Genomic DNA, 25,226 nt, shown 5'->3' with positions numbered 1-25,226 from the left:
TATACATTTTAGAAAATATATTGAAAATGAAATGAAGAAATATCTCATTTACATCAGTATTCACATCCCTGAGTAAATTTTTTGTAAAAGCACCTTTGGCAGCGATTACAGCTGTAAGTCTTTCTGGGTAAGTATCTAAGAGCTTTCCACACCTGGGATTGTGCAACATTTTCCCATTATTCTTTAAAAAAATGTATCAAGCTCTGTCAAATTGGTTGTTGATCATTGCCATAGATTTTCAAGTAGATTTAAGTCAAAACTGTAACTCGGCCACTCAGGAACATTCACTGTCTTCTTGGTAAGCAAGTCCATTGTAGATTTGGCCTTGTGTTTTAGGTCATTGTCCTGCTGAAAGGTGAATTAATCTACCAGTGTCTGGTGGAAAGCAGACTGAACCAGGTTTTCCTCTAGGATGTTGCCTGTGCTCCATTCCATTTATTTTTTATCCGGAAAACTCCCCAGTCCTTAACAATTACAAGCATACCCATAACATGATGCAGCCACCACAATGTTTTAAAATATGGAGAGTGGTACTCAGTAATGTGTTGTATTGGATTTGCCTTTTTTTTGGTATTACTTTAGTGCCTTGTTGCAAACAGGATGCATGTTTTGGAATAGTTCTATTCTGATCAGGCTTCCTTCTTATCACTCTGTCAGTTAGGTTACTATTGTGGAGTAACTACAATGTTGTTGATCCATCCTCAGTTTTCTCCTATTACAGCCATTAAACCCTGTAACTGTTTTAAAGTCACCATTGGCCTCATGGTGAAATCCCTGAACGGTGTCCTTCCTCTCTGGAAACTGAGTTAGGAAGGACGCCTGTATCTTTGTAGTGACTCGGTGTATTGATACACCATCCAAAGTGTAATTAACAACTTCACCATGCTCAAAGGGGTATTCAATGTCTGCTTTTTATTTTATTTTTACCCATCTACCAATAGGTGCCCTTCTTTGCAAGGTATTGGAAAACATCCCTGGTCTTTGTGGTTGAATCTGTGTTTGAAATTCACTACTCAACTCAGGGACCTTACAGATAATTGCATGTGTGGGGTACAGAGATAAGGTAGACATACAAAAATAATGTTAAACACTATTATTGCACACAGAGTCCATGCAACTTATTATGTGACTTGTTAAGCAAATGTTTACTCCTGAACTTATTTAGGCTTGCCATAACAAAGGGGGTTCATACTTATTGACTCAAGACATTTCAGCTTTTCAATTATTTGTGTGTGTGTGTGTGTGTGTGTGTGTGTGTGTGTGTGTGTGCGTGTGTGTGTGTGTGCGTGTGCGTGCGTGCGTGCGTGCGTGCGCCCGGGTAGGTAACTGCAGCCAATGAGCATCTTCCTTTGTGAAAAAAGAAAGCAACTTCTGAGAGATACAATGTCAGTGCTACAACCCAGTAATCCTCAAAATACATCATGGTGAATATAAATGTTTATTGTAATCAAAACACTAATTTTGCTTAAAGCCACAGAACACCTCTGTGATCATTTGAAAACCCCTGTATAACAGCTTCTTTGCATCAGCTATCTAAATGAAGCCATACTTTGCATCAGTCAGTGCACTCATTCAAAAGCCATGGGAAGAAAATAGAATGAACAGTGATAACTTCTAGACAAGTGTGTAGGACCAGCTGGAACTACAGAATTATCCCACCATGACAATGTAAGTTACAATCTATTGATTATGTTCTGGTCAAAGTAATAGCAATTGGTAACATATCATGAAGGTTACAATGGATATCTCAAAGCCTGGAAATGTTGCTTGTATGTGTCTCTTAGACACTATTGCATGTGTAGCCTACTGATCTATCAGCTTTTGAAGGCTGTAAGGCAAAGTGTTGCATTGTAACTTTCTACTACAAATTAGAGATGATTGAAAATCAGTTTACGCCATTGTTTTCATTAGTCTAGCTAGCAATGGAATGGAATTGTCTTATTTTTTACATGACTTTAAATAGAAAAAAATAAGAACTCCCAGATTAAGATAATGCTGATGGATGCAGACATTGGAAGATTAATCATCACATTTTTGAGAGAACAAACTGCTAAGAAAGGGAACATGAGGTCTCGTACTGCGTTGGTGGTCAGTCAACCTCTAAGTATATGCAGGTGTTTCCTATGCATTTCCTGATATATCTAGTAGACTTGCTTAGTTCAGTTTCAGGGTTGGTTTTGAAAGGCTTAATTTAGGCATCAGATTTGTGCAGATGTGCTCTATGCTAATTTGGTGTGAGAGCTACAAAGAAGAAATCTTTACTCGTCAGTGTTCCAAACGGGACATTATTTGTCTTTTTACCTAAACATGCAAACACCGTCAGATAGAATTCATAGCAAGCAGCGCACTGGATTAACCAGATTTGATGAAATATAGCAGAACAGATGAACTTGAATGACATTCACTCTCACAGGATGGGTTGCCAATAAGAACTAACTTAAAGCCACACCCTTAATAAACCACTAATCTGACTGCATAGAGGCACATGCCACTGCTTCAATGACTTTATGCACCACGCCACTGCCATTGCATTTGTTCATTTAGCAAATGAGACAGCTCATACTACTATGACTGACCCTTTAAAGCAACACATTTCACCTCACCTATCCAGTGCCTTTATCACAGTCAAAACACCTATATTTCTACTTTAAATTAGCTTTAAAAATGCTACATTTTCTCTCAGCCTCACGGTTGGTTAAATGTGTAGAATTGCAGGAAATTAACTTTAAAACAGCAACATTTTCTCTCAGCCTCATGGCAAAATGTGTAGAATAGCATGAGATTAGCTATAAAACTGCAAATCTTTCTCTTTGCCCCATGCATCAACATTTCTGCAGGCTTTACGAGGGGGAAAGCTGATTCATGTACAAGACTGTGCAGCAACACTTACTCTGTTGTAATCTGGTTTGAATTTTTAAGAATGTAAAGAAAGTAGTAACTATCAATAGTCACTATTTGAATTGTGTGGATAATAAAAAATGTATCGCAAATTCCTTAGTCCTTATGTTGGTACCATTCAGGTCATCTACTGGATCTTTGTGGACACTGACAGCCATGTTTAGAGTGTAAAAGAGTGTAGTAGTCAAGCTCTCAGTTAATGTCAGTGGAACGTTGGTGACACTGGGACCACTCAGGGAAACCTGTGGTTGGAAGAGATGTGACATCACTTGAGGTTTTGTAGCGGCTGTTAAAAAGCAAGTCACTGAAGCCCATCACTCACTATGGTCCTGTTTCAAACTCAGATCCTATTAAGAAAAGTCAACCAATTCAACAAATTACTCAGCGCTTGAGATATCTGACAGCCATAGAGCATGCACTGGAAGAAATGTAAGTACATGATCCTTTTAAAAATTGAATCTAAATAGAAATTGGAAATGTTGACACAAACATTGTGCTATGTTCCAAAACATAATATTTTTACTTCATCAATTGATCAAACATTGCCAAACAGAATCATTTAGATATTTGACTATGGTATGCTAACATCTTACTGCAGGGAAAGTAATAGCAGGTGACTCAGTGTCAACTAGCCTACCTCCTCCAACTAACCAGTCATTCTACAATATGTACTGTAAGGGGGTGCTGTGGAAATGTCCATATGATTACTACAAGACAACAACACTGGAAACTATTACATGCAAATTAGTATTTTGCACATTGTCATTGATGGTCAAAAGTTGGGGTCAGAGTTGAGGGTCATAATTGATACATCATTCCTTACAGAAAAAGGATTTACTACTTAGTATTTGCTGAGTAAACTGTTCAAGTTGTGTGGCGACATGTTTCAGGTCAGTCTTGATGGATAGTTTCCTCCAAGCCTCGTCACCTTTTTCCACCCTAGTGTCATGGTTAAGATGATTTACAGTGGTTTTCGACTTAGAAAGTCGTTATAAAGCAACAACACATGAGGAGACGTAAGACTTAGGCCAATATAAAAGGAATAGAAGATTAGGTCTTTGATTGGACAGAGGGATTTTGACATTCTTTAATCTGAGACAGGGATGGTGTTAAAGTAGCTCTTTGAACCAAATCCTAACTTGCAATCCACAATTTTAACTAGAGTAACTTTCTACTTCAGCATATCGACGTGCAGTAAAAGGGCTAAAAGCAATGTTGTCATCACTGGAGAAAGTTTTATGTTTGGAAAGAGGAAGACAATCATTTGGAGGTTGGCTATAATCTTGATATGCAAAAACGGCCCAAGCACCACACCACTGTAAAACATTACAGCTGCATTGCTTCCTCTTTTGTACAGCTTGGAATCTGGTGTGTGTGTGTAAGTGCGTTCGGCGTGCGTGCGTGCGTGTGTGTGTATATGTGTTTATGAAGACTAGGACTGAATTCATAATTATTTTTCATGTTCTCTTAGATCTTCATGTGTTTCATGTCAATTAAATACGTAATTTTAACTGTGGACACCGCCTTCAACATAATTCCCTCACACTCGCTCAAACGAATTTCCATTTGTACAGTTTCTGGTTGCTCCAGTTACATTGAGAGTTTATATTCTCCCATAGGTAGTGGAATATAATGCATTATAGAAAAAAACTACGAAGGTCCTCCAAAAAAAGGAAACATTTTATTCCGTTTCATAGTGTTATAGCTCATGCTTTACCTTCCATTGGTTGGTTGTAAAGATATGACCTCTGAGTAATCCTTTTGTGCTGTAGCTTCCTTTCCCACTGACATGCATGCTATACATGTGGTTACTGCTTGTCAGAGCCCAAGGCTTTCTCAGGGGCTGCGTGAGGGCCGCCTGCCTGCACTACAGACACACTTAGTGTAATTAAAGAGATAGTTGACATTTTAAGATTATGTTCATCTTTTGACTTGCCTAAAGTTTTACTGTAAGTTCATTAGCTGGTTATTTAATAAAGTGTCATTGTTTGGATGAAACAACAACTTCTTACTGTAGTTAAGTCGAAAAAAAAGATCAAATTCAGAAATATGACGTTGTTTCAGAATATTTAGGAAAGTTAGCTGGCTAACTCATTGATCCTGCTCCAGGTGAAATAACACATTCAGAATGATCTACTACACTGGGATGAGTTACAGTCTTTTGCACCACAGTAATATAAGTGTAAATGTAGGAGGACGTTTTGTGCAGCGTTGATGGGCTCATGTAGGAATGGGGGCTGTACTGTACATCACAGGGGGAAAAGCATTCTTTGCATGTTCAAGGATAAGAAGTCAAGCTGCACTACCTTCTTTTAAATGAAGCTTTGTGAAATATAGTACAATCTATTTGCTAGAGATAAGACAAAAGGAGTATTTACTGTAAGAACAGACAATGCCGCAGTTTTTCAAATCCTTTACGACGAAACCGTTTTCCACCCAATTCATTTTGTCTGGTTGATTTTACAAGTCATTTAAAAAAGGCTTATTTGTGATCAACAAAGGAAAAAGCCGGCTGTTTTCCCCCCACAAAGGTACACTTCAAGGTGAATTTCCAGTACATTTTTGATCGAGTGAGTCAGAGTGGCTGCTGACATAAATTAATAGGCCACAACATTCCACACCTCAGTATGCAAACAATGTTCCAGCCACCCCGGCTTTCCTTGGAAGTCCCTTATCTCAGTTGTTGGCCATGTGACAACATATTAGTTACTCTTGATGGCTCGGGAGCGCACACGCACACACACACACACACGCACACACAATTTCACATAAGGGCTGTACTGTCTGCTAGTAATTGGGCCTTATAGAGTTGAATAATAATGTGAAGGTCATTTAAAGTTGTTATTTGGTTAGAAAGTTCAGTCAGCTGACTGTTCCGTTGCTGGGGGGGGGGGTAAAGCAATCTGATCTAGATTTAGATCTGGAGAGGAAAGTGGCAGGACTCACTCCAGCTAACAACACAGCCAGATCTGAGCCAGAACGCCAGTATCTGAAACCATAGGGCCTCCACCTCTGCATTGTAGATTATCATCAGTCTCTAGACACCTGACAACGGAAACCGGTTCCCACGGTTTCACACACCTTGGTCACACACATGTGCACAGACAAGCAGTGTCTTATTGTATGTGACAGTCATTTTTAAAGGCAGAGTCTTTTTTATAAAAAACACAATATGATATTCCTTTCCGTAGTCAACCAAATTTGTATTAAATAAGGAACATTTCTATGGACCAATTTCATGAGCCTAAAGACCATGATTTTTCCCTCACTAAAATATAAGAAATTGAAGGTAAAAGTTAATCTGCAGATGCCGTGCCTTAGTTGAGTGATTAATTGATTAATTCAGTCACTGAGAAAGAACAGGGAGTTTGTCCGATAGTCAGTCAAGGTTATAATCAAGGTGCATTAAATATCTACTGGCACATATCATTAAGAGAAGATGATTCATTCAAAAACAAATTCATTAAGTGGGAGTTGAAAAAGGTAATAGAAGTGAACTGGTAGCAATTTAACTTCCAAAATATCCTTTTCAACAATGACAACAACGCTGCTCAAAATGTACGTCTCGCAAGTAGTTTTCATTCACGCTTAGTCATAAACTTCTGAATGCGTTGTCATTAATACATGTCTATGGTAAAATGTCTCCCTCTATTTAGAATGTATCAACATGAAATTCTCTATAGCCTACTCTAGTCTATCAAATCGACAAATAATTTGTTTGTAAAAAGATGACAGTTTATATAGCATGTGAGTATGTGCTGTTCTCATGTTGTTGAAAAGATTTGTTTCACAATAGAAGTGCGTTTCAAATTCCAACTTGGCCTACTTAAAGAGGTCCCCACACTCAGGTCCAGTTTCATCTCAAGCTAAAACTTGCAGAATGTCCAAGGTGTTTCGGTCTCTCTTAGTGCCTACAGACATAAGGTTGCTGGGTGTAGCACACTTGAGCTTCTTCTTTTGTTTCTATTATGTTCCTTCCTGTCCACTTACCCAATCAGAACCACTATCTGTGGTGCAAATCACATCTATGATACCTCTTCTTAAAGAGTTTTAACATAACTTTTTCTTTTGTGTGTGCTCTCGAGACAAAATTTTGTCTCGTAAATGGACAAAAATATTGTCTTGAAATTACCTCAGGACAGAAAGGGACACACCTCCCTACCACACCCATGAGGCAAACAATAAGCAACTGAACCTCCGTGTTGCATCTTTAAAGAGCAATCAATGAATAATAGAGTTCTGTAGTTGCAGACTTTACCCTTACGAACACAGATATAAGCTAACTGCCAGTTTCTCCTTTCTGTGATTGGCTCTATAGCTCCTTCCTCAGGGCAGCCTGATGAAAAGCCATACCAAGGAGTGCGAGTCCGAGACCCAGTCAAAGAGTTGCTGAGGAGGAAACGAGGACTGCTTCTCCACAATGCCAAGACAGTGCCCCCTAGAGCGGTGAGGGAAACATAACAAGAACTATGGAATTAGTGTGAGCCTGTCATCCTATAATAGAGAATTGAACAAGACAGAGCAGGAGACAAAAGAGAACAGAGACCAAGTCAGCGAAGCCACAGGAATGCCATTTGAAACATTTTAGATAAGTGTCAACCTAAATTGTCAACCTGTCAACCTAAAGCGTCACCCAGAATCTTCAGCATTTTTTCTTATCTTTACAAAATGCCCTAAAAACGAGAGAGAAGACCTTTCGTTCGGCTGGACATGCACAACGTCAACTGAAAGGAGCCTAGAGAAGATTAGATCAGATTCCTACAGCAGGGTAGAAAAAGGGGATTTTATCCTTATTTAATGCAGGTGTTTTTCCATGACAGTTACAACATGGCTGCAGGGCTGGGCACAGGGCCTATGCAAATCAACTCTGCCGTGCCAAGGAGCCCTCTTACCAACCTATGAATTACCTCTGACAACACACAACACACACACAGTAAGGCATTCTCAACACTACACTCCAAACACACAGGCCCTGATGAGATGGAAAGGTAGAGGGCCTGTTAACAAATAAGGGATAGCCAACTAAATGGACTGTATTACTCAATAGTCCGTAATCTCAGAGGTACTTGATAGTCTAAAAACAGAGGTTCTCAGAGGTTCATGGAAAGGTTCAGCAGATCAGTAGAAGAAGTTGGACTGAGTTCAGTTTTTTTTACTAAATGTGTAGTATTTGTCTTTAAAAGAAGATAAACACAAAATTAGGTTAAAGATGAATATGTCATAGAAAATATGACACACCTTTTGCAACAACAATTAAGCAGTAAGGCACGAGGGGGTGTGGTATATGGCCAATATACCATGGCTAAGGTCTGTTCTTAGGCACGACGCATCGCGGAGTGCCTGGACACAGCCCTTAGTCGTGGTATATTGACCATATACCACAAACCCGCGAGGTACCTTATTGCTATTATAAACTGGTTATCAACTCAATTAAACCTTTATTTTTAACTAGGCAAGTCAGTTAAGAACAAGTTCTTATTTACAATGACAGCCTAGGAACAGTGGGTTTACTGCCTTGTTCAGGGGCAGAATGACAGACTTTTACATTGTCAGCACAGGGTTTTGATCTAGAAACCTTTTGGTTACTGGCCCAAATCTCTAAACACTAGTCTACCTGCTGCCCCAAATGGCTGTCAGCCAATCAGCATTCAGGTCTCAAACCACCCAGTTTATAATATACAGGGGACAAAGAAGTTCTCCAGCTTGGCAAGTGAATTTGCATGCCTGGATTCAATTTAAAAGTCTCCTGTTCCAGAACTCTCCTGCCATTCCACTGTTTCCTTCAAACTTCCATATATGTCTCACACACAGGCGCACGCACGCACGCACGCACGCACGCACGCACGCACGCACACACACACACACCAATGGATATAATTTACTCATTATTCGAGTGTGAAGTAATACAAGTTAATACATTGTTCTACACACACACACAGAGTTTAGGAACATGACCTTATAAGCCAGTGGATTTGTAGCTACTGTTTAAATTATGTTGACATTTAAAAGGATTCAAATCACTCACCACATGTACACCTGGGGTTTACCATTGGTAATGTACATACAGCATTTGAATGTAAAATCCTGCGCTTTAAAGCTCAAATACCATTGTAAGTCAGCTTGAAAAAGAAAGGCTTTTGGAGTTTATTTAGATTCCCTTCCTTCAGGTAGATTTATCATTATATATTTTTCACAGGTTGGGGTCCTAAACAACAACTTGCCTTCATATGCACAGCTTGGTAAGTGAATTGGAGTATATATTCCCCTCATTACTTTGGATGATAAGTTTAAAGCTGTACGATAGTATTGGCTACTAGTGCTAACCCATTATGGTATCTCCATAGGGACTTCCGGGTTTGAAGTGGCTAGTAGCCTATCCAGTGACTCCTCCACTGTCAATGATGGTGGCCTCTGTACAGGTTGGATAGCCCAGCCTGCAGCTACTGCTCTCCAGCCCATGAACCATTGGTCTTACCCAGAGTACCTCCAGCAGCATGACCCCACCACCTCAACCACCACCACCCTGCCCCTCACCACTGACACGTACATGCAGCCCATGTGTCCCAGCTACACCGTGGTGGGCCCATCCTCCATGCTCACCTACACACACACGCCTCTCTTTACCAACTTCGGGGTGAGTGAAAGAGCAACAAATCTTGATCATGTGCCAACTGAATAGAGCGTAAACTCTGTAAACATTGCATCTTATCCACAGAGCATAGGACAATACACATTTACCTGTACAAACAAGTTGTAACACAACTTGGTTTTGACTACTAACACATCAATGTTGTCGGTCCAGACCCTAGCACCAGCATCCACAGCCCTACCGCAAGTGGACCTCCAGGACTCGGTGCTGACTTATATCCCGTGGGCCCAGCCGCTAACCACCATCCCAACATCAGGTGTGCAGTTTGCCTCTCACCCTGCCACTCTGGCTGGGTCTCAGCTGCTTCCGATGTCCATGCCAGTGACCCCCACCATGCCCCAGCAGGACCCTCAGCCCCAGCCCCTGGAGCAGAGCCCTGCTGGGGCTGAAGAACCCAACCCTCTGGAGAAACTTCTGGAGGACCAAGATCATGATGAGAAATACACATATGTGAACAGTTCGTCAATCTTCATCCCCGGTGTCTAAGATATATCAGTGTTGAAGCCAGTCATAATGCTTATGAATGTGTTATGTTTGTGTTATAAATGAATGTATTATGTAGGTACCCCTTATATTTCTATTGCTCAGAATTCAGGTTAATATAGAGTATGTTTGTAGTTATACTATCCTTTATGTTGTAATGTACATTTAAGTACTGTGAATTGCTTTTTTTATGATGAAAAAGGGAACAGTGTAGTTTTACTAGTTCTAATATTTACTAAACAAATGTTTTGCTGAAAAATAACTGCTGTCATTTATTATAGATGCTTTAACTGAAAGACAGGCCTTGATTGATATGTCCCAAATCATGCTAAAAGTTTAAATGTATTTTTTATTTAAATTACTTGTAAGGTATTTATTTATTTTAAGTACCTCGTTTCTGACAGCCATAATCGAATACAGTTGTTTTAAAAGTAGTTACTCTGAGAAATGTATTCAAATATTTGAAATCATTTCCTAAAGTCATTCAATTGTTAAATCAACCCATGGTGAAAAAGGGAACAGTTTTGTAGTTTTACTAGTTCGAATATTTACTAAACAAATGTTTTACTGAAAAATAACTGCTGTCATAAAATAACTGCTGTCATCTATTATAGATGCTGTAACTGAAAGACAGTTAAATCAACCTATATCTGTATTTATCCAGGGTCTGCTTTGAAGAGTATTTGGCATAAAACATGAAAACCCCATTTCGTTTCCTGTTGCCTTGTTCTCTCTTGCCGTTATTTTTTGAAGCAGAAGTTGGAAGTTATGGCTGTCAGTTAACTATGGTACAGGAGTGGGAAAGCCCATGGTTCTCTGTTTATCTGGCTGTCCCATCAGTGTCTCCCCTGTAGGGTCCGTCCTGTCCCCCGAAACCGACAAAGACAGGGCTCTGCATCACACCTGCCACACCCACCTGAAGCACACCAAGGTTTGAGGTCCAGCAAGACTGTGCGCTTGTGTTCTTTCAGTTTATTGGTTTATGTTTGGAGAAATGTTGCATACAGAAGTGTTATTATGTGTGGTATGTTCAATGTAAAAAAAAAAGCCATGTAACATTACAGTATTTAGATATCCTCACATAGGCTTCAAAATGTATTATGTCAAACATATTATGTCAATAATTGTCAAACCTCTACTGTTTCTGTTTCTTTTTAATTAAAGTTCACTTATAAATTCATTTTAATGCCATTACTCAATATATGACTTTAATAGGATTATAATACATCTCAGAGTGGACAGGATTGACAGTTCTAAGGCCTCATAAGATATGCACTAAATACAACTATTCCAGAACATTATGATTTTCCGTTGAGGATAAAACAGAAACCTATATCTTTATCTTATCCAAATGATGTATGAAATGAAACACAGCTAGCAGTGGGGCATAATAAAAGTGTTTTAAACTTGAAATAAATCATCAAGGGAACCAAAAACAGTCTTATCTGTCAAAGGAAAAATATATTTTGCACATCTTGAAAATCGATCGCCAATGACAACGTGCTCCATCAGGCCATCAACCTCATATATCTGTTATAACATGTATTAACGCCCTGAGGATGATCTAGTGGATCTGAGGAGACAGGGTCGTGACCTACCTTGTAGCCTCTTTCCGTTTGTGTTTGCATTGCTTTATAGTACTTAAGAAACAAGACGACAGCAATGTTAAGATGATATGGCATTAGTGCTGAACTATTTGATTCTTATCATGGCTCTCAACTAATGCTGCCAGTGTATATCCTGTACCCTCTTAAGAATACTGCACCTGTAATGTGAGATGCTCCAACATGCCTGCACAGCTGCCCTGAGACTGAGGCTGGGACATGAGCTATGGCTGCCAGTTTAAAAGAACCAGCACAGTGCCAGTCATGAAGATGAAACCTCAGAACAATTTCACAAGAGGTATTGAGTTAGTTGTAAAAGGCTGGAAGAGAACATGTTGAAAATGTGATTTGTGTATTTGCTCCTTGAAAAATATTAGACTAAAGGTTTCTAAAGGGGTTCTTTGAGGACAGGTCGGATTCAACTAGAAACCTTTTTCATCTGAAGATGAAAAATGCTTAAATGAAAAGGTTCTACCTGCAACCAAAAAGGGTTATGCTACAGGGACAAGTCAAATAACCCTTTATGGCTTTAGGTAACAACTTTTTTCTAAGAGTGTATGTTTGCTTTTCTAGCTTTGGTTGGTATCCTCAGTTTCTCACACTGGAGGATCTATCCATGTTATAATGCTTGGGATCTCTGCAGTTTACCATTACGTACTACATTTTACTACAGGTGAAAGGTTCAGTACACACCACTGCATTCTTTACCAGAAAGTAGGCTGGCCCTCTCTGAAATCACATAGGTCGATCCATTGCTCTCGTTCATCTATAAATTCTAACATCATTAATAACCGTACAGGTACATACCCGGTCTCAGGGATGACTAACTCTGGAAACCATTTCGGTCTCCTCAGACTTAGGTAAATCTGCTTTTAGCTTATTTGCACACCATGTATGGAACAACCAGAGTTCCCTACAAATGCAGATTCTGTTGCCTCTTGGGCAGTTCAAAATCTTGTTTAGGGACCTCCTTGCTGAGGAATGTGATTGTTTTTCTTGAATATTTGTATTATATTCTATTGTATTTTTATTTTATTTTATAACTTGTGTGTATGCAGGGTTCCATTTTAAAATAGATATTGGTCTCAATGGTGACTTACTGGTGATAATTGTATTGTTATGACCTCAGATGCGAGATAAATGGTAAATTGACCTGTATGAATAAACAGGTATATTTCTCCTCTTATAGCTTTGAGAGATGGGGGGGAACCCAAATCCATTCTCTGCCATGGAACGTGCCATGGGTGAGATTACTATTAGCCTGAGATCAGGTAAATCCATCATCCCCTTCAGTTAGTGCTTTTATAGTTGGCCCCATAGGGCCACCGTTGTCACGGAATTCTAGGACCAGTGGAGATGCGGAATCAGTCGCAGGAGCCAGAGGTCCGGAGCAACAGTGTTTTAATGCCACGGTAAACAAAAATACAAAAGCCGAAAGGCACAGGGCGCTTAAATAAGTCCGCCAGGAAAACACATTCCTAAAAGAAAACACGAAGAAAAGCGCACGGGGCGCAGCCCGGCAATAAGTCGTACACAGGCCAGCGAAACAGGCAACTGTCCTGAGTGGACAATAAACAATCCCGCACGAGAACCCAAACTGAAAATACACACTAAATAACCCCCCACTAATGACAGACACAAAACAGGTGCGGGATAGACAGACAAAACCAAAAGACACAGAAACATGGATCGGTGGCAGCTAATAGGCCGGCGACGACGATCGCCGAGCTCCGCCCGACCGAGGAGGGGTGCCACCTTCGTTGGATACTGTGACAGTACCCCTCCCGCGCCGATCCGGACGGCGACGGTGGAATTCCTGCAGCATAGGTGGATCCAGAACGTCCACCGCCGGAACCCAGCATCTCTCCTCCAGACCGTACCCCTCCCAGTCCACGAGGTACTGCAGGCCCCCTACCCGACGTCGGGAGTCCAGGATGGCTCGGACTGTGTAGACCGGGGCCCCCCCGATGTCCAGGGGGGCCGGGGGGACCTCCCGCACCTCATCGTCCTGCAGCGGACCAGCTACCACCGGCCTGAGGAGAGACATGAAACGAGGGGTTAATGCGGTAATATGAAGGGAGTTGTAACCTGTAACACACCTCGTTTATCCTCCTCAGGACTTTGAACGGCCCCACAAATCGCGGACCCAGCTTCCGGCAGGGCAGGCGGAGGGGCAGGTTCCGGGTCGAGAGCCAGACTCTGTCCCCCGGGTTAAACACGGGGGCTTCACTGCGGTGGCGGTCAGCGTTCTCTTTGTGTCGTTCACCAGCCCTCCTTAGACACTCCTGGACTGCATTCCAGGTCTCCTGAGAGCGCTTCACCCATGCCTCCACCGCAGGAGCCTCCGTCTGGCTCTGTTGCCATCACACCAGGACCGGCTGATACCCCAATACAACCTGGAAGGGTGACAGGTTAGTAGAGGAGTGGCGCTGAGAGTTCTGGGCCATCTCGGGCCCATGGTACGAACTGCGCCCACTCCCCTGGACGGTCCCGGCAATACGACCGCAGGAACCTGCCCACATCCTGGTTAATGCGCTCGACCTGCCCAATACTCTCGGGGTGGAAACCCGAGGTCAGGCTGACCGAGACCCCCAGCCTCTCCATAAACGACCTCCACACCCTGGACGTGAACTGGGGACCCCGATCAGATACGATGTCCTCGGGCACCCCATAGTGCCGGAAGACATGGGTGAACAGGGCCTCCGCGGTCTGCAGGGCCGTGGGAAGACCGGGCAAAGGGAGCAGACGGCAGGACATAGAGAACCGGTCCACAACGACCAGGATCGCAGTGTTCCCCTGGGACGGCGGGAGATCCGTGAGGAAATCCACCGAGAGGTGAGACCAAGGCCATTGTGGAACGGGGAGGGGCTGTAATTTCCCTCGAGGCAGGTGTCTAGGAGCCTTGCACTGGGCGCATACCGAACAGGAAGAGACATAACGCCGAACATCCTCAACCAAGGTGGGCCACCAGTACCTCCCCTTCAGGCCCCACACTGTCCGTTCCACCCCAGGATAACCCGAGGAGGGTAGAGTATGGGACCATCGGATCAGGCGATCGCGAACACCAAGCGGAACGTATTTCAAGCCCACGGGACACTGAGGTGGAGTGGGTTCTGACCGACCCGCCCGCTCGATGTCCGCATCCACCTCCCATACCACCGGTGCCACCAGACAGGAGGCGGGGAGTGTGGGAGTAGGATCGATGGTCCGCTCCTCGGTGTTGTAGAGACGCGACAGTGCGTCAGCCTTCCGGTTCCGGGAACCTGGAATGTACGAGAGGGTAAAGCGAAACCTCGTAAAGAACATGGCCCACCTTGCCTGACGGGGATTAAGCCTCCTCACTGCCCGGATATACTCCAGGTTACGGTGGTCGGTCCGGATGAGAAAAGGATGACGTGCCCCCTCAAGCCAATGTCTCCACACCGTCAAAGCCCTGACCACGGCTAACAGCTCCCGGTCCCCCACATCATAGTTGCACTCCGCCGGGCTCAGCTTCTTGGAAAAGAATGCACATGGGCGGAGCTTCGGAGGAACGCCCGAGCGCTGCGATAGCACAGCTCCTACCCCAGCCTCGGACGCGTCCACCTCCACTATGAATGGCAAAGAGGGATCCGGATGCGCCAGGACAGGAGCGTTGGTAAACAGCACCTTCAGACGATGGAAGGCTCTGTCCGCCTCTGCTGACCATCGTAGCCGCACCGGACCCCCCTTCAACAGTGAGGTAATGGGAGCCGCCACCTGGCCAAAACCCCGGATAAACCTCCGATAATAATTAGCGAACCCCAAGAACCGCTGCACCTCCTTCACAGTGGTTGGGGTTGGCCAATTACGCACAGCCGTAACGCGGTCACATTCCACCACCACCCCCGAGGTGGAAATGCGGTATCCCAGAAAAGAGACGGCTCGTTTGGAGAACTCACATTTCTCAGCCTTGATGTATAGGTTATGCTCCAGCAGCCGTCCAAGCACTTTACGCACCAGGGACACATGCTCGGCGCGTATGGCAGACTAGATCAGGATGTCATCGATGTACACCACCACACCCTGCCCGAGCATGTCCCTAAGGACCTCGTCCACAAAGGATTGGAAGACCGCGGGAGCATTTTTTTACCGATACGGCATGACGAGGTACTCATAATGGTCAGATGTGGTACTAAATGCGGTTTTCCACTCGTCTCCATCTCGGATACGCACCAGGTTATACGCGCTCCTGAGATCTAATTTCGTGAAGAAGCGCGCCCCGTGAAATGACTCCACTGCCGTAGCAATGAGAGGTAGCGGGTAACTGAAAACCACTGTGATAGCATTTAGACCTCTATAGTCAATGCACGGGCGCAGACCTCCCTCCTTCTTCTTCACGAAAAAAAAGCTTGAGGAGACGGGGGACTTGGATGGCCGAATATATCCCTGTCTCAAAGACTCTGTGACGTATGTCTCCATAGCCGCTGTCTCCTCCTGAGACAGAGGATACACGTGACTCCTAGGAAGGACCGCGTCGGCCTGGAGGTTTATCGCACAATCCCCTCGTCGATGGGGGGGTAATAGAGTCGCCTTCGTCTTACTGAAGGCGATAGCCAAATCGGCATACTCTGAGGGAATGTGCACGGTGGAGACTTGGTCTGGACTCTCCACCGTAGTCGCACCGATGGAAACTCCTATACACCTACCTGAGCACTCCCTCGACCACCCCTTAAGAGCCCTCTGCCTCCACGAAATCTGAGGGTTGTGAGTGGCTAGCCAGGGGATTCCCAGTACCACTGGAAATGCCGGGGAGTCAATGAGGAACAGGCTGATACGTTCCTCATGACCCCCCATGTCTGCATAACCAGTGGCACTGTGACCTCCCCTACTTGGCCTGACCCTAGCGGTCGACTATCTAGGGCGTGCACGGGGAAGGGGTGGTCCAGCTGAACCAGGGGAATCCCTAACCTCTGAGCTAACCCACGGTCCATAAAACTTCCAGCTGCACCTGAATCGACTAGTGCCCTATACTGGAAGTGAGGGGAAAAAATCAGGAAAACAAATGGAGGTGTACATGTGGTCGACAGGGGGCTCTGGGTGTGGCTGGTGCGGACTCACCTGGGGGGTCGAAGTAGTGCTCTGCCTGCCCTCCGAACTCCCGGGTGGACCTCTCCAGCACCGGTCCACAGTGTGTCCTCTGCACCCACAGCGGGTGCAGGAGAGACCCCCCCCTCCGGTCCTCCTCGACGCAGCCCCCCTTATCTCCATGGGCTGTGGAGCAGGAGGACTGGGAGGCGGAACGAACAGGCCCCGACTGGAACGTCCCCGGGCAGCCAGTAGGTTGTCCAATCTAATGGACAAATCCACCAGTTGGTCTAGGGTGGAGGTGTTGTCCCTACAAGCCAGCTCCCGGCGGACGTCCTCGTGAAGACTACACCTATAGTGGTCTATCAAGGCCGCTCGTTCCACCCCGATCCAGCGGCGAGAGTCCGGAATTCCAGGGCGAAATCCTGAGCGCTCCTCGTCTCCTGTCTCAGATGAAATAGACGCTCACCCGCCGCCCTGCCCTCCGGGGGATGATCGAAAACTGCCCGGAAGCGGCGGGTGAACTCAGGGTAGTCGCCCCGAGCCGAGTCTGGACCATCCCAGACCGCATTGGCCCATTCCAGGGCTCGGCCCGTGAGACAGGAGACGAGGACGCTCACCCTCTCTTCGTCGGGGGGCGGACGGTCGCCAGGTACAGTTCCAACTGGAGCAAGAACCCCTTGCACCCAGCGGCCGTCCCATCGAACTCCCTGGGAGGTGTGATCCGGATACCGCCGGCGACGGCTTCAGTGTGTGTGGGTAGGGGCGCAGGGTGAGGGACCGAATCTGGTCTGGCTGGGGAAGCACCTCTCTCCCAGCTCTCCAACCGGGCCAACACCTGGTCCATGGCCGAGCCTAGGCGGTGGAGGAGGCTGGCGTGTTGCGAGACCTGCTCAGCCATGGACGGCGCCTCTGCTCCTGCTGACTCCATGATCGGTGCGGGATTCTGTCACGGAATTCTAGGACCAGTGGAGATGCGGAATCAGGCGCAGGAGACAGAGGTCCGGAGCAACAGTGTTTTAATGCCACGGTAAACAAAAATACAATAGCCGAAAGGCACAGGGCGCTTAAGTACGCCAAGAAAACACATTCCCAAAAGAAAACATGAAGAGAAGCGCACGGGGCGCAGCCCGGCAATAAGTCGTACACAGGCCAGCGAAACAGGCCACACACACAACTGTCCTGAGTGGACAATAAACAATCCCGCACGAGAACCCAAACTGAAAATACACACTAAATACCCCCCACTAAGGACAGACACAAAACAGGTGCGGGATAGACAGACAAAACCAAAAGACACAGAAACATGGATCGGTGGCAGCTAATAGGCCGGCGACGCCGAGCGCCGCCCGACCGAGGAGGGGCGCCACCTTCGTTGGATACTGTGACAACCGTAGGCTAACAGAGTAACATTTTGTGGTTTTACTATAACATTGAACTTGCTGTGAAACCTTGTTTAATAAATCATTTTACTGCAGTGGGCTAAATCAAGGTCACACAGAGTGATTCTTGGTAGTCTTATTAAACAAATCTACTTTGAAACAAAAGTATACTCTTCACACACATGGTTATGGGCTTAGAAAAAAGAAGACACCTGTACCATGTCAGATATAGAGTTGAAATGTATAAAATGTTGAGTTTGCATCCCACTATTACACTTTATATACATCACAGAAGACTGAAATATAACAAAACTGTTTGACATAGAAACACAGGATTTTTTTAATATTCTTAATTGTATAATAAATGATGACAAATATTAATAACATTCCACCCATGAGGCCAATGAGGGTGCTTCTGGTCATTGACTGCAGGAAAACGATCTTACATTCGCCACTCTTTTTTTAAGGAGTCATTTTTCTCTCCCTAAGTGATCTTGGAAGTAACAATTCTATAATACAAAGTCTCCGGTGTAGCAAATGTAATTCTATGCATTGGATTTCATATGCTTGAAATAAATGACTGTAAAGTTGTGGAGTAATAAATTAGGATTTTCTGCAGGTGTAAAGCAAACATTTTGGAGGGTGTGTTGTGCATTAAAAAAAGTTGTCAGGCCATCTTCTTTAACTCATTTGGACCTGAAAAAATCTGATTGCATCAACATATTTTAAAACTCTAGTAATGAACAAAGTCAAAGGGGATGGTTGAGAAAGCAACTTAAAAGAGTTTATCTCCTATCCCCCATGAAGATGTCATATGGATGGGGTGGCAGGTAGCCTAGTGGTTAGAGCGTTGGGCCAGTAACCGAAAGGTTGCTAGATTGAATCCCTGAGCTGACAAGGTAAAAATATATGTTGTTCTGCCCCTGAACAAGGCAGATAACCTGCTGTCATTCTAATTAAAATGTTGTTCTTAACTGATTTGCCTAGTTAAATAAAATAAATAGTGTTCTTCAAGAATCAATATGAACATTTCATTCATTCCAAAGTCCAAAAATGGACGATGTGACTGCAGATTGCCCCTTTTAAGGTCAACTGCCTTATGAACTTTACCAAGTACCAGGACATTCCTACACTTCCTGGTTGCTTCTGCCAGGAAGCTGACACTTGATCGCAAGTGGACCTTCCAGCAAGACAATACCCCACTAATCAAAATTTACAAAGAATGGTTAACTGACCACTAAATCAACATTTTCCAATGGCCATCTCAGTCTCCGGACTTGAACCCCCTAAGACCCCTCCCGATGAGTTCTCCAATATCATTTAATACACTGCTCAAAAAAATAAAGGGAACACTTAAACAACACAATGTAACTCCAAGTCAATCACACTTCTGTGAAATCAAACTGTCCACTTAGGAAGCAACACTGATTGACAATACATTTCACATGCTGTTGTGCAAATGGAATAGACAACAGGTGGAAATGATAAGCAATTAGCAAGACACCCCCAATAAAGGAGTGGTTCTGCAGGTGGGGACCACAGACCACTTCTCAGTTCCTATGCTTCCTGGCTGATGTTTTTGTCACTTTTGAATGCTGGCAGTGCTTTCACTCTAGTGGTAGCATGAGACGGAGTCTACAACCCACACAAGTGGCTCAGGTAGTGCAACTCATCCAGGATGGCACATCAATGCGAGCTGTGGCAAGAAGTTTTGCTGTGTCTGTCAGCGTAGTGTCCAGAGCATGGAGGCGCTACCAGGAGACAGGCCAGTACATCAGGAGACGTGGAGGAGGTCGTAGGAGGGTAACAACCCAGCAGCAGGACCGTTACCTCCGCCTTTGTGCAAGGAGGAGCAGGAGGAGCACTGCCAGAGCACTGCAAAATGACCTCCAGCAGGCCACAAATGTGCATGTGTCTGCTCAAACGGTCAGAAACAGACTCCATGAGGGTGGTATGAGGGCCCGACATCCACAGGTGGGGGTTGTGCTTACAGCCCAACACCGTGCAGGACGTTTGGCATTTGCCAGAGAACACCAAGATTGGCAAATTCGCCACTGGCGCCCTGTGCTCTTCACAGATGAAAGCAGATTCACACTGAGCACGTGACAGAAGTGACAGAGTCTGGAGACGCCGTGGAGAACGTTCTGCTGCCTGCAACATCCTCCAGCATGACCGGTTTGGCGGTGGGTCAGTCATGGTGTGGGGTGGCATTTCTTTGGGGGGCCGCACAGCCCTCCATGTGCTTGCCAGAGGTAGCATGACTGCCATTAGGTACCGAGATGAGATCCTCAGACCCCTTGTGAGACCATATGCTGGTGCAGTTGGCCCTGGGTTCCTCCTAATGCAAGACAATGCTAGACCTCATGTGGCTGGAGTGTGTCAGCAGTTCCTGCAAGAGGAAGGCATTGATGCTATGGACTGGTCCGCCCGTTCCCCAAACCTGAATCCAATTGAGCACATCTGGGACATCATGTCTCGCTCCATCCACCAACGCCACGTTGCACCACAGACTGTCCAGGAGTTGGCGGATGCTTTAGTCCAGGTCTGGGAGGAGATCCCTCAGGAGACCATCCGCCACCTCATCAGGAGCATGCCCAGGCATTGTAGGGAGGTCATACAGGCACGTGGAGGCCACACACACTACTGAGCCTCATTTTGACTTGTTTTAAGGACATTACATCAAAGTTGGATCAGCCTGTAGTGTGGTTTTCCACTTTAATTTTGAGTGTGACTCCAAATCCAGACCTCCATGGGTTGATAAATTGGATTTCCATTGATTATTTTTGTGTGATTTTGTTGTCAGCACATTCAACTATGTAAAGAAAAAAGTATTTAATAAGATTATTTCTTTCATTCAGATCTAGGATGTGTTGTTTAAGTGTTCCCTTTATTTTTTGGAGCAGTATATTTTAGGTTTATTTTATACAGTCTTTTTTTGCTCACCTTTATCAAGGGTGCCAATAATTATGGACCTGAATGTATATCATTGAGGTACAAATGGACAAGCGATCAACCTTCGAGGGATAATGTTCTTACAATGATAAAAGGAAAAAGAGATACATTCAGACAGGTTCAGACCAACCTGCGTATTCATCTACTGGGAGAAATGATCTGTGAAAAAAATACTACATCAACACAGTATATTGGTAATGCAATAGCTATGAGCACATCTCATGCTCAGACTTGCCCTCTTGCAACACTGGGAATGTAAAAGTTGCCCTCAAACATCCCAATTCTTCAAGGAGCGATATGTCAGGACACAATTATACTGGGACTTATTGGGAAAATATGTACTGTGGATGATTAGGCCTAATGGAAATGGAAAAGACCTCTACTGGACACATGAGCTTACAGGGGAACACATACAGCAACAAACACCTCATCACTGCAAAGATCAGACTTAAAATTAGAAAGATCCAAGATCGAAAAACAGGATAAAAAGAATTACACACCACATAACCAAAAACCTAGGAGTAAAATATAAATTACATTTGGACCAGGCCAAAATAAAATCAGCTTGTTTAAAGGAGAAGGGACAAGCCACATAAAAATTATTGGACAAAGTAGTGAAGATTTGTATCACTATGACACCAAGACCAAGCAAGTTATTGGCCTGAGGCTTAAAAGGTATGTAAGGACTAAAGAGAACTGGGTAGTAGGTCTGGAACTAAAACAACAGAGTGTAGGAAAATCTAGATTTTTGACACAATGCAATAATAATAGTAAAAGGGGTGCACCAGCACATATATGGAGTTTGGAGTTTGCAGCCCCAATGTGTAGGGGAGCTCTCAAAACAGAATTAGAATTGCAGGTGTCATGGTGGCATGCATGGTGCAGCACCTCTCTTCTCTCCCTGCTCTGGCTTCCTGGTGCTAGAGGGCACACTTTCTGAAAGGTAGAGCACAGGTGTGCTAGTCTGGCCAATTTTTTTGGAACAAACATGTATGGCCTTGCTGACCCACATATTTCTCAAAAAGGAACAAACACCGTTCGGGAACAGACCTGTTCGAAAACATTGAGGAATTCATCTAGGGACAATCATTTACCTTTATTTATACAGGTAAATCAATTAAGAATACATTCTTATTTACAATGACGACTTGTCAATACCTAAGGACTGGTCAAAAGGCAAGGAATTGACACTAACCATGCTGAGATGGTCAAGAATGACCCCTGAAATTGCACCGAAAGGCACTGTCAGACCTGTTTGAAAACATAGGGGAGTTCATCTAGGGGCACAATCCCTATGGACTAGTTCTATCTGGTTAGTTGTTTTCACAAAAAAGGGAGTGGCTGCATGGACCATATTATGCCTGGAATAGAAAGTCACTTTATACCTCATCTTGATCTACTTCAGAAATGCCTTCGACAGTGTGCTCAGAAACAGCATTTGGAAAATCCTCTCATGGCATCCCCCACAAACTTGTTACTCATTAGCTACTTCTACAGGGAATTTGAATTTGCCATTCTCGTTAACAACCCTAGAACAGATGGGTTCACCGTCATCTGTGGCATACCCCAAGTATGCGTTCTCTCACCCATTCTCTTAATGGTTGCTATTGACTGATCCATTAGGATAGGGGGCCACATCCAGTGGACTCCATTCCCAGAGCTTGAGGATCTTGACTTTGCAGAGAACATTGCTCTGCATGCTCTTTTCCTAACAAGCCCACATGCAGATGATCACAACTCGGTTGAGAAGTCTGCTGACCAACTGGGCCTGCAGATAAATGTGGAAGAAGAACCAAGAGCTGAGAATCAATACAGCGCGTGTATTGACTTACATCTTTTATGATGCACGGATAGTGAGCCTACATTTGTAGAGGTATATAACTTATTTTTGCTGTTTTCAAAAACAGAACTGCTAACATAAAAGTCATAATAATATTGCTTTGGCAAACACCTGAAATAAAAAAACAAGACTATAAATGTGTTACATGAAATTAGGAGAAAAACATTTGTATGTATTCAAATAAAATCTGGAGACATAATGTTTCTCAGGAACAGATCTCTCCTCATCCATTATTTAGCAAACACTCTGATCCAGAGTGACTAACAGGATCAATTAGGGTTAAGTGCCTTGCGCAAGGGTCCACCTAGTCGGCTCAGGGAGTCAAACCAGCAACCCTGTGGGTTATTGGCCCAGTGCTCTTAACCGTTAAGCTACCTGCCACATACCCCGGGCATGGGTGTGAAGGTGTTATCTCAGCAACACATGAATGTGCTCCTCTATTTGATCAGTATTGAAAGGCCTTATGGTTCGAACAGAAGGAACGTGTTTAACAGTTTGTGCAGATATCAAACCTTTTGAAATCCTTTTATCAGGCCCGCCTTCCTTATACACATGTAAGGACTTGATAGGAAACATCAACACAATCCTTTGAAGTGACATTGTGTCAAGTCAGCAAACATTCCAACCCAAAGACAAATAAGAATACGCTGTGAATGAGTATGAACAGTGAATCAGTGCCTGTGACTTTCAAATGTACACATACATACACATACTGTACTGGAGTATGTTTGTTTCTTATATGCCACGAGCTATTTTATATCAAGTTCTATAATTGTTTGATATTTAAGTGGTACTTCAGGAATTCATATCCGGTGCACTCATGTTGGAATGAGATTCACTAATAAAGATGTGGGAGCAGTAAACTGTGAGATGTTGTTCACTTTCTTTCCAAACCTTGAATGGTGACCCAGGAGGAAAATTACTTGTTCATCATAAACACATCCCACTTACTGATCACGTTGTTAAGACACAAGGTTTTCCACCTTATTTTCCCACATTCATCAATCAATTATTGCAACTGTTTGAAATGACAGGTACTGCAAGGGCAATTACTGTCACAGGATCAGCTCCAGGGTAAACTGTTACAGTTAAAGGCCAGTACTAAAACAATCACTCTCAATCTCAACAGTATATACACTACCGTTTTAAAGTTTGGGGTCACTTAGAAATGTCCTTGTTTTTGAAAGAAAGCACATTATTTGTCCATTAAAATAACAAAACACCGGCCTCAACGTCAACAGTGAAGAGGCGACTCTGGCCTTCTAGGCAGAGTTGCAAAGAAAAGCCCATATCTTAGACTGGCCAATAAAAAGAAAAGATTAAGATGGGCAAAAGAACACAGACACTGTAGAGAGGAACTCTGCCTAGAAGGCCAGCATCCCGGAGTCGCCTCTTCACTGTTGACGTTGAGACGTGTTTTGTGGGTACTATTTAATGAAGCTGCCAGTTGAAGACTTGTGAGGCATCTGTTTCTCAAACTAGACACTCTAATGTACTTGTCCTCTTGCTCAGTTGTGCACCGGGGCCTCCCACTCCTCTTTCTATTCTGGTTAGAGACAGTTTGCGCTGTTCTGTGAAGGGAGTAGTACACAGAGTTGTATGAGATCTTCAGTTTCTTGGCAATTTCTTGCATGGTATAGCCTTCATTTCTCAGAACAAGAATAGACTGATGAGTTTCAGAAGAAAGTGCTTTGTTTCTAGCCATTTTTAGCCTGTAATCGAACCCACAAATGCTGATGCTCCAGATACTCAACTAGTCTAAAGAAGGCCAGTTTTATTGCTTCTTTAATCAGAACAGCCGTTTTCAGCTGTGCTAACATAATTGCAAAAGGGTTTTCTAATGATCAATTAGCCTTTTAAAATGATAAACTTGGATTAGCTAACACAAGTGATGGTTGCTGATAATGGGCCTCTGTACGCCAATGTAGATATTCCATAAAAAATCTGCCATTTCCAGCTACAATAGTAATTTACAATATTAACAATGTCTACACTGTATTTCCGATCAATTTGATGTTATTTTAATGGTCAAAAAATAGTTTTTCTTTCAAAAACAAGGAAATGTCTAAGTGACCCCAAACTTTTGAGCAGTGGTGTATGTTCCAGTCATGACCCTATCAAAAAGAGAACCTTAATATATTTTGTGTACCATAATTTACTGTTTTTATTAGTTTTACTATGTAGCTGACAGCTAACGCATTTTAAAAGGACAGTTCACCCAAATTACTAAATTGCATTATGGTTTCCTCACCCTGTAAGCAGTCTTTGGAAAAGGGGAGACAGCAATCCATGCTTTGGTTTTGTTTACCTGAATGCCTTTGATGACTGGCCAAAAACATTCAAGTCAATATTCCCCAAATTAGCATGTTTCA

The 25,226-nt window shown here is 43.8% G+C and overlaps 1 protein-coding gene across 3 annotated transcripts; it reads left to right on the top strand.

Moving 5' to 3' along the window:
• The first annotated feature begins 1,489 nt into the window (after window positions 1-1,489).
• pou2af1 (POU class 2 homeobox associating factor 1) lies at window positions 1,490-11,210 on the top strand. Of its 3 annotated transcripts, XM_014213704.2 has the most exons (6): window positions 1,490-1,668; window positions 3,243-3,327; window positions 7,217-7,344; window positions 9,095-9,137; window positions 9,243-9,532; window positions 9,701-11,210. In XM_014213704.2, exons 2-6 carry the CDS (start codon window positions 3,312-3,314, stop codon window positions 10,031-10,033), a joined length of 810 nt encoding a protein of 269 aa, XP_014069179.1. In that variant the 5' UTR covers window positions 1,490-1,668; window positions 3,243-3,311; the 3' UTR covers window positions 10,034-11,210. The 3 variants fall into 3 exon arrangements, with proteins under 3 accessions (XP_014069179.1, XP_014069181.1, NP_001133547.1); XM_014213706.2 differs by lacking the exon at window positions 1,490-1,668 and having other exon boundaries at window positions 3,056-3,327; window positions 9,318-9,532; NM_001140075.1 differs by lacking the exon at window positions 1,490-1,668 and having other exon boundaries at window positions 3,241-3,327; window positions 9,701-11,168.
• The last annotated feature ends 14,016 nt before the right edge of the window (window positions 11,211-25,226 follow it).

Source organism: Salmo salar, chromosome ssa09, assembly GCF_905237065.1.
Source record: "Salmo salar chromosome ssa09, Ssal_v3.1, whole genome shotgun sequence".
Taxonomy (NCBI): Eukaryota; Metazoa; Chordata; class Actinopteri; order Salmoniformes; family Salmonidae; genus Salmo; species Salmo salar.
The sequence above is the reverse complement of the archived record's forward strand: the minus strand, read 5'-3'. Positions and strand labels throughout refer to the sequence as shown.